This window comes from Zosterops lateralis, assembly GCF_965231275.1.
Source record: "Zosterops lateralis genome assembly, chromosome: 3".
In the NCBI taxonomy this organism is placed as follows: domain Eukaryota; kingdom Metazoa; phylum Chordata; class Aves; order Passeriformes; family Zosteropidae; genus Zosterops; species Zosterops lateralis.
Window position 1 is genome coordinate 102,799,986 of NC_139764.1, and position 16,690 is coordinate 102,816,675.

At 35.6% G+C, this 16,690-nt stretch overlaps 1 protein-coding gene across 3 annotated transcripts in view; it reads right to left on the reverse strand.

Annotated features, from left to right (window-relative positions):
* Nucleotides 1–2,627: 2,627 nt before the first annotated feature.
* Nucleotides 2,628–16,690, reverse strand: part of SMC6 (structural maintenance of chromosomes 6) — a 38,005-nt gene continuing 23,942 nt past the window's right edge. For 2 of the 3 annotated variants that reach the window (XM_083858492.1, XM_083858493.1), the window contains exons 18-28: nt 15,716–15,876; nt 14,584–14,719; nt 13,579–13,659; nt 12,783–12,953; nt 10,612–10,749; nt 9,710–9,855; nt 8,889–9,014; nt 8,125–8,230; nt 6,199–6,351; nt 4,388–4,485; nt 2,628–3,063 (exon numbers count right to left, since the gene is read on the reverse strand). In XM_083858492.1, the coding sequence (XP_083714618.1) occupies nt 2,955–3,063; nt 4,388–4,485; nt 6,199–6,351; nt 8,125–8,230; nt 8,889–9,014; nt 9,710–9,855; nt 10,612–10,749; nt 12,783–12,953; nt 13,579–13,659; nt 14,584–14,719; nt 15,716–15,876 (1,425 nt within the window). In that variant the 3' untranslated portion in view covers nt 2,628–2,954. Of the gene's footprint in view, nt 3,064–4,387; nt 4,486–6,198; nt 6,352–8,124; nt 8,231–8,884; nt 9,015–9,709; nt 9,856–10,611; nt 10,750–12,782; nt 12,954–13,578; nt 13,660–14,583; nt 14,720–15,715; nt 15,877–16,690 lie in introns of those variants that run through there. The other variant, XM_083858494.1, reaches the window with a different exon arrangement.

Sequence of the window (16,690 nt, forward strand, 5' to 3'; positions counted from 1 at the left end):
TCACAGCTGCCGGGAGTCTGCCCATTACCCTGGGCTTTCTGAGGTCTGCTATGTAGAATTTGAGTGAACAAGCAAGAGATGGGTTATTTCCAGAGATGTCACAGTCTCAAGACTCTCAGGAGTCTCAAACCTCCACTGTAGTGGAGAAGCAGGTGGACTCAGAACCCTGCAGGGTAATCAGTCAAGGTCTTTTACTCAAGGGTCTGTTCAAGAGGAAGGCTGAAAGCAGGTCACTCCACATATCAGAAGGTTCCTCCTACTGAAAACAAGTAGGACTGGAACCCTCTACAACAGGTGTGATGCTCTGGAACAAGGCCAGGCAATTGATGAGGTTGGGCAAAAGTCCTACTGGGACAGACGGGCCTTTCAAAGCAACAGGTCTTGTACCCCACATCAAGACCTCCTCTGTTAACAGGAAATGAAAGGGTAGCTTTAAAAACAGACTCCCTTCACGGAGAGGGAGATGAGGGATGGCGTGATGTGGGACGAGACCCAACTCACAGGGAATTCTGCTGGCACCCAGGGGCATGGATAAGGGAAATTACTGCAAAACTCTCCAATCTAGTAAGGCCCTCTGATTACTATCCACTATTGGTTGTTCAAGCCAGCAGTGATGAAAAAACAAAGAGAATTCTGAGGACAAAAGAGACTTCAGGAGCCTTGGGTGGAATGTTGAAGAATCAGAAGCACATGTAGTGATTTCCACAATCCTTTTGGTAACAAGGAACAATATTGACAGGAATAGGCAGAGCCAAGGCTGGTGTAACCAAAAAGTCCTGTTTTTTTTTACCATGGGATGATCTATTCAACACCTGCTCTATTGACGCCTGATGAGATGCACGTATCTCACAAGAGAATGAGCTCTAGCACAGGACCCAGCAGGGCTCATTGACAGGACTTTAAACCAGCTTGGAAGGAAAGGGACAATACCAGGTTCACCAGTGGGGAGCAGTGGATGGTGTGCCAGAACTTGACAAAACTAATGGGATCCCTCCATCTTCTTCAGGTTTGTTGGCGGCAAAGCACCACACCTGAAATACTTCTACACTAATGCACCAGCATGAGCAACAAGACCATCTCAGAGACCAGCCTTTGGCCCAGTCCCAGAGATTTGATATCACTGGCATAAGTGAAACTGTGTGGGCTTGGTCCTGTGATTGGAGTGCCCAGTTAGATGGTTACAGGCTCTTCAGGAGGGATGGGCAGGGTAGCACTGGGCGGGCTGGCACTGTAAGCCATGGGAGGGATGTAATGGATGGAGCCTGCAGTTGGCAATGGCACAATTCCAAGCCTCTGAGAATCAAGGGACAAACAAACAATGCAAGGTCATCTTGGGAGTCCACTACAGACCTCCTGGCCAGGATGATGACACTGATGAATGGTTCTCTGAGGAACTAAGGGACACTTCCACCTCAACTGCCCTTCTCCTTATGTGGGACCTCAACCTGCCAGAAGTCAACTGGGAACATCATGCAGCTGATGGGTCCCTTCCAACTCAGCATTTTTTATGGTTCCATAATTCCATAGGGTGTATTTCCTTCAAGTCTTACCTAGCATCCATATTTTAAAGAAACCCACAAGTTTAATACCGTGCTGCAGCTGAAAACAAATTACGCTACAGTCAAGTTAAAACTTACACTGCTTTATTACACTGTAGTAAGTGTTTTATTGAGGAACTGCTATTCAGTAAAAAAGTGTAGAAACTGCTGAATGTTGTTCTCTGTAGTCTCAATAGATTTTGTAGCCGTGTAACATCAAACAACAACAAAAAATCCCCCAAAACAACAATAAAAAAGAAATGCAGCTGAACTCTAAAAAGTGATTTTTTTTGAAGAGTTGCCAAAAATTTCAAGGTCCTGGAGAAAAAATGAACAGGAAAGGAAAAAAAGGTTAATTTGAGTGAGTTTGAAAAATCTGTTTCTTCTTTCTCTCTCTTATCCCCAATAAATGCTTGTGATATCTAAACAAATCAAGTGCTCTAGTACCAGAAATGTGGGAGGGGAGGCAGGGCAGACAAAACACAGATCTATAATGCTGTAGAAAAGTTACTATATTATTTCCCCAAATTTTTATTCTACTTCATTCCTGTATATTGGAAAAACTCGTGTCTCTTTAGTTTATTATAATAAAATTATTATTTAGAGACTTATTCTATACCTGTAAACTCAAGAGTGTGTAAGAACCAGTTCAGTGGAATTAAGAATCTAGGTTTATACAGACACAGCTTGCCAGGTTTTCTAAGCTCATGTCCAAAGACACACAAACTCTTTAGGAAAGGAATGAAAGAACTATTTTCCCTCCAAGATAATATACTACATATAAATGTTTCCCTTTTCTAATGATGAAAGTATGAGTTCTAATAGTTTCTCATGTTCAGCTACTGTGGTTTCACTGGAAAATAAATGAACATTTAATAATAAAATAAATAATTAATAATTATTTAATATTATAAATCAAGTTAATAAAATAATAATAAAATAAAACAAACATTTTATTGCATGTATTAATTACCTACCACACATTTAAGAAATAAAGCATAAAGCATAGCTAGGAAGAAAACAATATTTTTAACCTAATGCTAATTTTAAGTGTGTAGAGACACTACAACATTACCACAAGTATCAGTTCAAACGGTTTATTAAAATATTTTATAGTTATACAAAATATATTTTAACTTTTCCAGAAGAAAAATCAGAACAACGGATAAAAAAATTCTGTAGTTGGTAGCTAAAAATATCAACAGAACATTCAAAATTTTCTCCTTGTCCAAACTGTGCTTATTCTTGTTCTGTGCACACACAGTAATCCTTTAAAAAATAATTAATAATAATACAGAAATATCTTCCTGAGAGTATCTAACAAATCATCATCTTTTTCAGCATCAGGAAGAAATAATTTTACATATATTATTCCACATTTGTCTTCAATATTATACCATATTCATACAGAGATACTTATTGATCTTCATCTATGTCATTCCTATTTTGGAAATTCAGTGTTCTTTGGTCTCTTGGAGGGTCTGGCATGCGGAGGATTCGAATATGGGGACTCGTAGGCAGAGAACTAAAAATAAAGGATGCATCATTTAAACAGTGTTTCTTCTCCAAGAATTTTAGTATTTCTATTTGATTCTTTACATTACATCTTTTCCTTTAAATAACTACACCTTTTTTCTTTGACAGTTTTAAAAGCAGTAACATGGGGTGAAAATTCAGGCTTCACTGAACTGATCCTGGGCCGCATTTCAGTAAAAGCCTGAGGTAAAGACAAGCACTCATTTCACTCATGTGATTTCTAACAATTAGAGTGCCTTAACTAGAGAAAAGGTTCTTTTACTAAAACCTCCAAATGAACAAATGATGGAATAGAAGTAATGATTTGCCTTAGAGATCCTGAAGCAGCACACATCATACACACATCTAATCAATCACCACATATCACTAATGAGCAAAGTTACTAAACATAAATTTGCACAGGCTTCTCCACTCATTATCCTGAATGGATTTCTCCTGATGTTTGCCCCCATATTTTGGTTAAATTTAATGTTCGCTGAACGTGAAACATGGAACAATGTAACAAATTCAAACTGAACTTGAATTGTTAATTTTTTCAACGATAACCATACAAAAAATTCCTGTGTGTTTTTCAGTTTGAGAAAATCTCCACAAAAGCATTTCCACTGAAATAGTAACAGATACCACTACTCTACTTTTTATAGATTTTAGTGACGGATGACAATTAGGAATAGATCAACTTCTTTTTGAAGACTGCTTTAATTACCCTCTCAGGCTTCATTGGTTACACTGGGTTAATAGAGAAGAGCTGGTTGCACAAGGTTAGAGACATGAGTGTCCCCTTAAAGTGGGAATGGCTCTACCGTGGTTTTATATAAAGGTTTTGAAAGAATTTTAAACCACTAGATCAAAAATTTAAAACATGGTGTAAGCTATGAGTCTCTAGATCAGCAACATTAAAACCCAGAAAATAAAATCAACTCAAATGACAAACCCCTTGAAAGTAGTGCAGTATTAATAGAAAAAAAATCCCAAGTAATTTGTTATTTTTGGGAGGGGAGAGGGACATACAAAGCTAAGCTAAGAAGAGCCTGTTTGACAAAATAAAACATTTCTAAAAGTTGTTTTATTTCAGATAGACTGATTCAAGTCTCACTGAATTACCATTATATAAGGAAGAGTAAAAAAAAATCTATTAAAAAACTCCTTTAAATTCACAGAACCATCAGCAATGAACTGCTTGTTTATCTTCTACTGCTACAAACAGCAAAATTTCTTTCCCCTCATTTTCAAATTTTTCAAGTTACACTCCTTGAAAGAGAACTCCCTTGCAATTCTTATACCCTGAAATAAACCACAAGAGTATTACCCACCTCATGCTCAGGGGGGTGAACAAAATGAACTGTCGATGCCGCTGAAAGTCAGCCCTCTCCAGAATCATATCGATGGCAATTCTTCTATTAAGCATATCCTAAAGACAAAAGATGTGTCAGGTAGAGGTACTGACAGTAATAAATACATTAGAAAACATGACTCTAGAAAACCTTCCAGAATTAACTGTGATAGAGTCAAGGTTGGCTAAAGAAAACATCTAAGTAAGACTAATAAAAACTAAGAAAAACTGGAGAAACATTAGGGTAAAAATCTAAAAGCTACAAATTATAGCCTGAGATATTCTTGGACTGTGCTTTTTAGTATACATGGGCAATAGAAAGCTTCTAGGCAATAGAAAAATCACACACTCATCTACTTTTAGTGTTTTTCTATCATCTTTGATGTACATACAGTACTTATTTTATTGATATGCTGAGATAAACTGTACTTTAGCAGAATAATGTTTCCTGTAAAATTCTGCCTAAAAAATCACCTGAAAGAACTTAAGGGCTCCATAAAACCTATGATATTATGGAGCTTGTTTTTATTAGGATTATTATTGTTATTATCATTATTACTATTTTGAATGCAGCCTTAGGCATTAGGCTTACTGCAAAGGATGTGCAATAAGAAGCTGTTATTAGCAGGGACTAACAAAGCTCTGCAGCTGTGCACTGCTCCTCATGAAAGCAGAGATCTCCCACAAAAACACACCATGGTGTCCTCATGTGGTGGGGCTCCATGACTGCACCAAGAGAAACTTCAGAATGTGTGGACAGTAAGGCTGCACTTACTGGCACTGTGGTGGAAAGGTAAATTGTGTGGAATAATTTATGGAGTAGATGACATGCAAGTTCTTTGCAAGGCCTACAGTTCTGAGTATCCACCTTTTTCCAGAAAGATGGATAAACTGCACAACTAACTTTTGAAAGAGGATTTAAGATTTGAAAGTTGGCTGAAAAACAACTGCTTCACTACCTTATATTCATACTGTCCTTTTTGAAATTCATTATAAACTATATTATCTTTGTTCCCTCTAGGTGATTCCTAGTAAATAAACGACTGATGAGGAAGAGACACTGAGGCAAAATTAAATGAGCCAGTATCAAATCTTTGTGTCACAGAAGTAAATATTTTCTCAAACTCACACTACCCTGTATATTGATAAGTAGGAAATAAATCTTAAAAAAAGAAAATAAATTTCAAAATGGGTTTGTAGCCTGCTTAGGGAAGCTGTACAGAAAAATATGATTTATCAGTTTTAGTTAACATTAGTATTTATTGTTCACTATTCTGCATTTCAACATCTTGGAAACATGCTCCTAGCTGAAGTATGAGTTTCTGTAAAATGAGTAGCAACAGTGAACCCAACTGCTACATTTGCTCTGAAAAAACCCCACTTATCTCAAAATTGGCAGAAATCAAAGCACATGCCAAGCCCAGAATGTCCCAGCAATATGCAGAGTCAGGCTCTAACAAACACAGTAACAGCTGATTTATTATTTTTTATTAATAAATAAATTATTATTTATTATTTTTGTGCTGAGCAAAGGTTTGAGCACGTAAATTAACAGAAAGACTCATATTTCTGGATACCAACTTCAGAAACAAAATAAGCTTCAAATTCAAATGTCACCAAACAAAGGGAACAAGGTCACTAACAAATTTTTGGGGGGATTTTGATTTTGGTTTGGGGGCTTTATATAGCTAACAGTTAACTATAGTGGCTTTAAATCTAACCAAATAACTCAACTATTTCACTAATTTATACAAATCAGAATGGGAGACATAGTTTAAGTTTAAACTATACCATGTAGACATCAAATTCATCCATGCATCTGAAAGGAGATTCAGTAATGTTCCACAGAGAAAGAATGAAACAAACTGTGGAGAAGGAACGTTCACCTCCTGATAAGGATCTTAGATCACAATGGGCAGCTTTCTCTTCCTCTCGAGGCTGAACCTTGAAATAAAAATATTGGAGCAATTTTTAAATCTGAGATGAAGACACAGCAACAGAATCATAATTTTAACAGCAAACACATACATGGACACACAGACATCACCTGAAAACAATTTTCTACATTTCACTGCAATTGCCATTCTGGAATGGGATGGCTCCTAACCATTTAGTAACACATTTTTAGGATCACTGCAACTTCCTCTATCACAATCATACACAGCAAACAGATTGAATGACTGCCAGATTTTTGTTATTCAAATCTTTATTTTTAATCATTGTTAAGCAGTAGCAACACAAATGTTTACGTAACAGTAAAATCCCATAGTTATCAAGTACAATAGAAAAGCGGATAATTGATCTACAGAAGACTTTAAATGAGGAAAGGATTCTTTACATGGAATACATGAAACATTGTGAACAGCCATTGGGTTACATTGATTACGATGACATCTTGTGGCATTCCTTCTGTAAGATGAAACTTGGACATTTTCTTGCCCTACTAACTGCATTGCCTGTAACAAGTTAAGCAGGCAAATAAGGGCCATTTTGGAGTTTTTTGCAGTTTTCTTTTGTGCAACTTACATTCTTTGACTAAATACAGATATCTTTTGTGATCTGAGATATCAGCTATTATAAAAATATATCCTGATAATGTCAAATAATGACTGGATATTTTATGGACTGAGTTTTTTTCTTCAGATACATCTGCTTCACCTGTCTAATTAGGACTGTGACATGTATTTATGTTGCCACTGCACGTTTTTCCCCTTAATCCCTAGAACTGAAGTCTCCCACAGAAACAAAAGTAAATAAACCCATGATAAAACTTTTTGGGATGTATGTTAGGTACACAGAAAAGGTACACAGAAAAAAAAGCCTATTGAAGCTTTCCTGCATTAAGTTGTTTAAATAACAACTAGAGCCATTATACAATCACACAAATACTGATGAACTTCCCATTAGTGAACCAGGAATAAGTTATTTTGAAAGAAAACAAACCAATCCACATTTATTCCTTCTAACCTAGCAACCTGCCCATTTAAAATGGCAATGATTTTTGTCCTTGTTTTCAACAACATCCTACTGTCACCAAATGGGATGAAAGAAACTTATCCAACACCAATTTGATGTGATTAAGCAGACACTTCTTCACTCAGGCTTTTGGTAACTCCTCCGACGTGTCCTGCTCAACAGACAAAATCCTGCCATTTTTACATACTTTTTCTGCTGAATCATTGTTACATAAGTTCTTTTACATACTATGCATAATATGCCCACTCTTAAATTTAACCTCTGCAATGACTGGTTTTGTTAAGTTATATAACTTCATCAATATTCTTATCCTAAAACAATCATTGGCCATCCCTGCTGAGGTCTACTGATCATCACTGATATTCAAACCAAGATGGGAAGGGTACGGGTGTTTCCAAGCAGCATAACTGGTGTGCATGTCAGTCTCCATAGTTTCTTAACCAAAACACAGAAGTCCAGCAACTTCTTGGTGAGGTTCCTATGGCTGCATATTTCAAGCACAACACTCCTAAACTTTCCATACTTTTTAATTCATGATTTTCTACTTGTAATCGTAACTAACTCTTTTATATGATTGATTACTTGATCAGAATATTTATAACACTACGACTTAGTATATCACATTTTGGAGAGGAAAAAATAATTTATTCCATCATTTGCAATGCACTTCAGCACCTGAGACTAAAACAAATAATAATTCATTATGTATTACGGTAACTGAAGTAATATAAAATTACTTACTGTTATGGAAAGTGTCTCATTCTTGTGATCAAAAATTATATGTCCAGAGCAACCTCGAAGACGTAATAATTGTTCAAAGTGGAGTTTGCATTGCATAGAAAGGCTCCTTAAATCAAGCAAACATACATTAGAGGACTAAGTTTTTAAATACATGAAAAAGTGATAACACATTTTCATCAACAGTTTCACATCATTAAGTATTAAGCCCTCCTCCAATAACAACATTCTCTCAAAATCAACTGCACTCTCAAGTGGGTGACATTAGACAGACTGGAGAGAATCTTACTGAAGGAAGACAACAACAAAATCTCCATGGAAAAGTATAGGATATTAAGGGACTGAAGCAAGAAAGAAGGGGTGTACACAGTAATGGAGAAGAAGCTGTCAAATTACAGAACCTGAATCAAGATCTTCAAATTTTTTCAGCGCAGAGCAGAGGAGAAGTGTTCGGCCCACAATGAAATAATAGGAGCTCAGCATCACCAATTATAATCAATAAAAAATTAGTGACTGCCCAGATTATTTCAAGTTCTAGTATGTTGCTGACATTTTACTGACCAAAACCAGCTCTCAAACAGAACTGCCTTGGATGAAGTCAGCACAGTTGAGGACTCTGGGATGTAGCAAAATACAGGCTCCACTATCTTACTGCTTTTCCAGCTTTCAGTCCAGGCTGAAAACTCTAAACTCTCAGGCACAATAAGATTGAAACTGGGAGCAAGCTTAGGTTAAAGAGATTGTTGTGAACACTGTGTTAAACTCACCTTAGGAACTGCCGATACACTTTGAGCCTCTCTGTCATTACTTCGTCCAGCTTTGCAATAAATCTCCTTGAATTCTTTAATTTATTGCTTGCATCCTCATACCTTTCCTTTGCATAATGAAATTGCCTGTTTTAATTAACAGAAAGGTTAGGAGTAATATGCATTACATTAAAAATGAGCTATTGTTGTAAATGCTGAAAATAATTTTGATAATTAAAATATTCAAATGAAAATTTTCTTGTGAGGATTTACGTGAAAGCTAAAAACATTTGATAAGTCAAATAAGACACTGTTCACAAATCAAATGGGGACAAAAATTACATCTTAAGTCTATTTTTAATTTTTTTGAAAATAAATTCTTTCACCAAGGAGAATGACTGGTTTCCCCATAGAATATCAAGACTATCTGAGGGGAGTGCTTCCTTGAGATACACTGAAGTAAAAACCTCAAGAAGCTGCCTAGCTTGTGCAATCATTCATTACTCAAATGGCAATTATGCTTAATATTCAATGCATCACAAAATAATGGCGAGTTAAATTCCTGTAGTCATAACTAGGATACTTCAATACACTGAGAGGGTATCTGGTTACTGGTAACATCATATATATAGCACAGATGCTGCTTAAACCACGGGAAGGTGTCTCAGGACTCTTAAATCTGTTCAGTACTGGGAGAATCAGTACAATGCATTTCTACACCTTCATACATAGCTGAAGTACCAAAACCACACATAAACACACAGTGAGACAGTAAGAAAACTCTTCTTTCCTCTCTCTTTTCCATCCTACCTGAACTGTTTTAGACAGTAAAGATGACTTACTGGATTATTTCTTCTCTGTTTCCACGGTGACTGCTTTCTGAATTTATCTTCTCTCTCAAGCGATTCATTTCTGCATCAAGACTTTTAACAGTTCTGCTGACCTTGATGCGCTCCGAGAAGATTTGCCTCGCTTTTGCCATTTTTTCCTAAAGGAATATTTGAAACTCAACTAACTGTCATGTTTTTTAAAAATCTGTTTATTCTTCACAACAAGTATTTTATGCTACAGAAAAACATGAACTTCAAGAAAGGACAGTATTTTTGTGTTATTTCTGTTTTCATTTCAGCAAACCCAGTTAACAACTTTATCAACAACATTTATACATGGGTAGTTATTTCAGTGCCAAGAACTGTATCCAAGATTTTTAATACAATCACAGTTATTCAGCTAATGCAGATAAATAAGGAACCAAAATCACCATATTTAAATAGGGCAGTCTTCCAAAAGTCTTTGTGGGTGTGACTTCAGAGTTTGTTAATAAAGCTTGATTAGGTAAGTCTTCAAAAGACAGATATGGGGCCTGTACAAGGAAAAATGTACCATCCAAGAAACCAAAACAATATTATTCAATTTAACTTAAGCCATGAATTTTAGGTAATTTTAATCTTCTAATTGCAAACGATGGAAGAAATGGTCCTAGATGGATGAACCCCAATTTATCTGTCAAGACAGAAATGGTGTCCTGTCAGAAAAAAGAAGCCTCAATTCACTTACATAAAATTACTTTACCTGCTTTACATAGTCAGCATAGGACATAGTTGAGAGAATGCTCCGGGTAGCCCAGTATATTATTATGGTCTCTATGTTATACAAGTGGAATGATTTATTATTATATATTAGAAGAATTGCGACCATCTGACTTCAATAGCTAAAAAAAAAAATAAAATCCCACCACATGTACCTCTAATTCCTTTCCTTTGGAAACCAGTAAATCTTTGAGCTTATTTATGCAAGCCACATGCTCTCTCTGTTTGTCTTCATACTGCTGCAAATGGCGTTTACTGTTTTCCACTTCTGACTCAGCCTGGTTTAATTCAGCCTGTTTGGAACAAATCACATTGTGAGCTCTTTGGGGTGGATTCCTGAGAACCTCTCTAGTGTTTACTGACTTCTCACACGTTGTTCTAACTTATTCTGCTTTCAGTAACACTACTTCTAGAGTCTGGGAGCTTTAACCACAGTTTATGAGAAAATATAAGCTTAATTCTGACAAGGAATAAATGCATGGAATTATTTTAGGAATTACATTTTGTGGTGATGTTTTCATCCTTAAAAAAAGCTATGCTTTCTCCTAAAGCTCAAAAAACTGCTTTTATTTTTTACACTACATTCTATATGGAACTTTTGATGCCTGTGTGACATCAGCCAGAACTGCATTTCTGTGTGAAAATTCAGTGTCCTGTTATACCTGGAATATAAAATCATAGAATCATAGCATAGTTAGGGTTAGAATAAAACTTTAAGAACATTAAGTACAACCATCACCCAAAACCACCACCATATACACCACTAACCACATCCTCCAGTACAACAGCCATACACTTGAACACTTCAGGGATGGTGATTCCACCACTTGCCTGGGAGGTTTGTTCCAATGGTTTACAACTCTTTCCAAGAAAAATTTTTTGCCCATCTCTAAACTAAATTTTCCCTGGTGCAAGTTGAAGTAATTTCCTCTCCTGTCACTTGTTACCCAGAAGAGACTGATCCCTACCTCACTAAAACCTCCTTCCAGGTGGTTGTAGGGACTGGTAAGGTCCCTCTTAAACCTCCTTTTCTCCAGGCTAAACAGCCCCAGCCCCCTCAACTGCTCCTCACAGAAATTGTGCTCCAGAGCCTTTACCAGCAACGTCTATAAGTACTGATACTGTTGAAGTGATGTATCTTTCCAGGGAAGCAAAGAGGTATAAAGAATGACATAAATTAGGGCACCATTTTCTTCCTCATTCCTGTCAACTAGATGGCTAGCCTCAATAAACAAAAATAAAAACCACCAAACCAAACAGAAAAAACCAAGAAACAAGTCAAAAACAACACAAGAACAAACAAGAAAACCAACCACCACCAACAATAACAGATGCTCTTACTTTTTTCCAGTCCTATCTTAAAACCACGACTTGTTGTATGTCAACAGTTCATTAAACAACTGTAGAACACTTAACAACACATCTGATTCAAAACCTTTTCAGGAATTTCAGTGCTTCTTTCGATTGTGTTCGGTACTCTAAATAACAAGCAATAATGTTTTCATGTTCTGAATAAATCTCTTCTCTTTCCATACAGAGTGTTCCTTACTGGTTTTGTTTGTTCATTTAATTTGGGCTGGCTACACAGCAATTTACAGTTTAAGTGAGACATGTAAGAGATTCCCATAGTTATCTTTTAAGTTTTCTTCAGTTCATCCTTCTACAAGTTTATAGTACTATAAATGTCCCCAAGTCTTGTTTCTGTTTTCTATTTTCAAACTGTAAGTTCTTCTTGCCAATGTGAGACTGCCTTCCATTTGCCAATATCAAATTTTGCATGTCACCATTCTGTTATTTATCTTAAGTCTTGCTATTTCTCTGCCATTTCCAGGTGCCTTCTGTAGTCTTGAATAATTAAAACTATATACTGGTACCTTCTATGATTATGTAATTTCATAAAATAACAACCACTTCATATAGAACTTCAAATGCTATTTTGAGAAATGAACACTTATGAACATTCTTAGCCAAGGTTTCTTAGGAACAAACAAGCAAAAACAACAAATGTGAAGCACGGGAAAGAAAATCAAGGAAAAGTGTTTTTCCTTCCTTTTCACTCCATGACTAAAGATACCTGGAAATGAACCATCTTTAAACATAAAACACTACAGTGATTCCACGTAACAATCAACATCACCTTCAGAATATTGCCAAGCTTATTTTCCAATATGCTCTTAGATAGAATGCTACATTTCTATTCTCTAGATAGACCTTAAGTACATCAGGCAACAGCAAGTTCTTTCCTCCTTCCTCACCTCTTCTTAACCTCATTCACCTGGACACACAAATGAAACAAATCAAAATCAGAATATAAAATTATTGTTACCTTAACTGGCCCAGCAATTTCTTCTACTTGATGAATTTTTTCTTTCACTTCTTCTAATTTTTTCTCAGCTGCTTCGAGATTATTTTTCAGTTCTTCCATTTTTCTGCTTTGTAGCTGCATGTCCTGTTTTACACATTCCATCCTACCCTTATTTTCTTCAGCTTCATCTTCCTGTCAAAAGGTATTAAAGTTAAGAATAATAAAATGAGACACATTTGTAAACTACTGTACCAGATTTTTATTTTACTATCAGTGTTAAGGTACAGTATTATATTAAGTACTAACTCTAGTAAGAATAGGAGCAGCTCAATGTAATTGTCACTAAAACCGAAAGGAAGAGACTGACAGATCTTGTAGGAGACCACTAAATCAAATTGCGAAATAAAAGTTCATATTCATGTGAGTGAAAATTAAGAGGATTTTATTTGGGAGTTTTGATGAAAGACTGAAAAGAACAAGGTAACTTCCCTCTGGATCTGTGGCCAATATACATCCAATACACAATGCAATGCAGGAAGAGTAAGTGGACTGTTGTTGTCTCCTAGAAAATAACTCTATTCCTAATAAATTATCATCCTAAATACTTTCTGATTCAAAACAGCAAATATTGCAAAACTGTGGGAAAAAAAAATTAAATCCCCAAAAATAAATAAAGTCACTCCATTTACAGAAATATTTAGAATTATGGCAAGTGTTATATTCTTCACCATCCAACTTTGCTTATTTCAAAGCCCTGCCAACATTAAAAGACATTATTCATATCTTGATTAGACATAATTGGATAATTTATTCTTACTAATATATGGACGTCCGCTGACTGGTGTTCTTCCACGTTTTCAAGATCTGCTATCTCTGCATTTGCTGTTCTTACTTTTACCTGAGAAGAAAAAGAAAATAGATGTTCTGAAGCTTAACTAAAGAGAAAAGTTCGTATTTGTTCATTTAAGTCATCACAGGAAAGAAGATACTTGTATTTATTAGTTTCATTAGTGACTAACAAGAGACACAACTCTTCACACTCACCTGTGGAATTAATTTTCATGAGATATAACTTGTTCTGAAAGTCATGTGCTTTAATTCATTAAGTTAACATATTTCCATTCAATATGACAATTGAATAAAATAGATTTTATTATTTCTCCAAGTATTTATCGTCAGCATTTCAGACCACATGCCAGGTTTTTTTTTCTGTTTCTTACTTATAATTTACTGAATATAAACTTATATAGTATGTATTAGCTTACACTGCCTATCTGCAGCATCACTGGCCACCACAAATGTATATCCTATCTGCAAGTACCAGAGACCACAAAAAAGAGGTTCACAGCTGTAAAGTGGTTTATAAAGAAATTAAAATTAAGAAAAATTAAAGAAGAAGTATTCAGCATATCAAGATAGGTTGAAAATTTACTGGAAGAGTATGAAGATAAACAAGATTTTGGGAATGAAGATGCAAGGCTCAACAGAAATAAAGGAGGGAGAAGCATTATATGATGCAAGTGTCTTTTCTTTGTAACATCTTGTACTAGTGTGAAAAAGAGCAGTAAAAATTTGTAAGATTTAGCACAAGGGGGAGAAAGATACCAAACAGAAACAACAGCACATGCTAGGATTAATGTGGTAATTTTTTGTAATCTTTAATTACAAGAACATACTACAAAAATTAAAAACATGACAGCAAACAACAAAAGTAAGGATAAAAATTAAAAACTGTCAAACACTCCAAATAGATTGCAGAAGTGAAAATGAAACAGGGAAAGACTGAGGAGATTCTAAAAACTAACACTGTATCTATTTTTACCTGTAGTTGTTTTTGGTGTCGCTGATGAGCATAGAGATGATCTTTATTCTGCCTAATCTCATTTTCAATGGAATATAAGCGTTGCTGAGATGCTGTCAACTGTGCCTTTTTGTTTTCAATTTCTTTATTCAAGTGACTTTATAAACAAAGTGATATTGAGATGTTACATACTACACAGATATCATTTGTGACAAACGCATACAGAAAAACACAAATAAAAATTACATGCATGACAAGGCAAAGGCTAAAAATGCACTCCTCTTTAACTAGCCTACATCATTCCTCCATAGCAAAATTGCTACTGGAATGCCTGTAACACTCTGAAAGTTAAGATAATCTCTGAGTGAAATTCATTATATACTGATATGAACAAATTACAGTTAACTCACATATTTGAAACCTTTGAATTTACAGAAATAAATTTTAACATTCGATTCAGTTTATACTATCAGCTATTCATACTAAAATTACCTAGTATGTCTCTAATATAATCCAAGCCTCAAAATGGAAGTATTCTACTGTCACAAATTTCCTTAGTGACAGTTCAAGTTTGTAATCTCTGAAGTACACTTTGTTTTTTCAACTACCATTTTGAAAGCAATGAGAGAAAAACTCCTAAAAATACAAAAGGTGAGGGAAATCTCAGATATACCTACCATGAATGAAGTCAAAAGCCTCAGAAAACACAGATGCAAAGTTTGAAACTAGTAGGAGGATGTGTGCTAACAACTTTGGTTTGAATAGTAAGGCCTCCCTTGCAGTAAGCTATGACACCACTGTTCAAATACTATATTTTTAAAGAGACTACTTTGACTCCATACTCTTTTTGACCAAGCATAAAAAAGAAGGTAGCTGGATTTCCTGGAGTATTGAGCACTGAAAATCGCTACTTGGTGGGTAAGATCTACATGCCCCAAGCTGAAAGATTGAAAGATACAGTGCAAGTTTGTCCCTATGACAGAAAGGCACTGAAATTACTGAAGATTTTCTAGAATTCTCAAAAAGGAAATGTAAATCTCAGAAATAAAATGGAGAAACTAGAGAGCAGTGTTACATGCAAATAGACAAGCACGCAATTCCACAATTCATTCCAACAGGAGCACTTTTCACAAACGTGTTACAAGATGCTAACCTGATTTCTGCTTCAACATCCTGACTCAGGAATTTGGGTCTGACAAAATCGGAAGAGTAATACCGTCGTTCAAAGACTTGGTCACCTTCAGCAGTGAAAGCTTCTTTACAGTTTTTTGGGGGCCGATTGCACTGCATCACTTCACGAGCCCTACGGCTATTCTGAAAAAACAAAATGGCCTTAGAATATAACAGAAAAGTAACCATAATTAAAGGTAAGAGTTTAGAAGTTGTCTAGATGTTTTCACACAGAAATAATTTTGCTTCTTAATAAAAAGAAATACAGTAATGAAAGAATGTGAAAATTATCTATAATGTCAAGAATCTACTTTTCTTAATTGAGTAAGACATTTATGTTCTCATGAACCCACTAAGTTTAATTGGTCATTTATTTGTGAATTCTGTAGTCTAATTAGTCCCTCATAATTTGCCTTGGGGGAAAAGAATTATTTACCAGAAGGTCACCATGCACAGATATATTAACCTGTCAAAAGTAGAATAAACATAGAGGAAACAAGCTTCCAAAGCAAGATACGAAGGACATCAAACAATATTCAAATAAAGATCAGGGAAACATGTTGGTAAAAAAACCCAACATTGACAGTTCCAGACTAAGTACTTGCAAGTGCCTTTGTCCAAGGCAACCATATTATCCATTCCAATAGATCAATTTTTCCACAGAATACTTCTTTCAGATTCAGTTGAAATTGTTCAGGTAGGGCTCAAAGATAATATTGTTATGAAAATCACTGGTTTAGTCAGGCTGATGGGGAAGAACAATCCCAACATTCCTGCCATGAGAAAAGCCCATGAAGTTCAGCTGTTATGTAACCCATTCAGTGACAGCCATGCTTGATAAACAGTCAGCTCTGCTTTAGACAGAGCATGAACTGACTCTTTCCAGTAAGAATGTCAGAGGATAAACTGGGACAAGACATTTTGGAGAAAAATAAAATTCATAAAAATAAGTAGCATT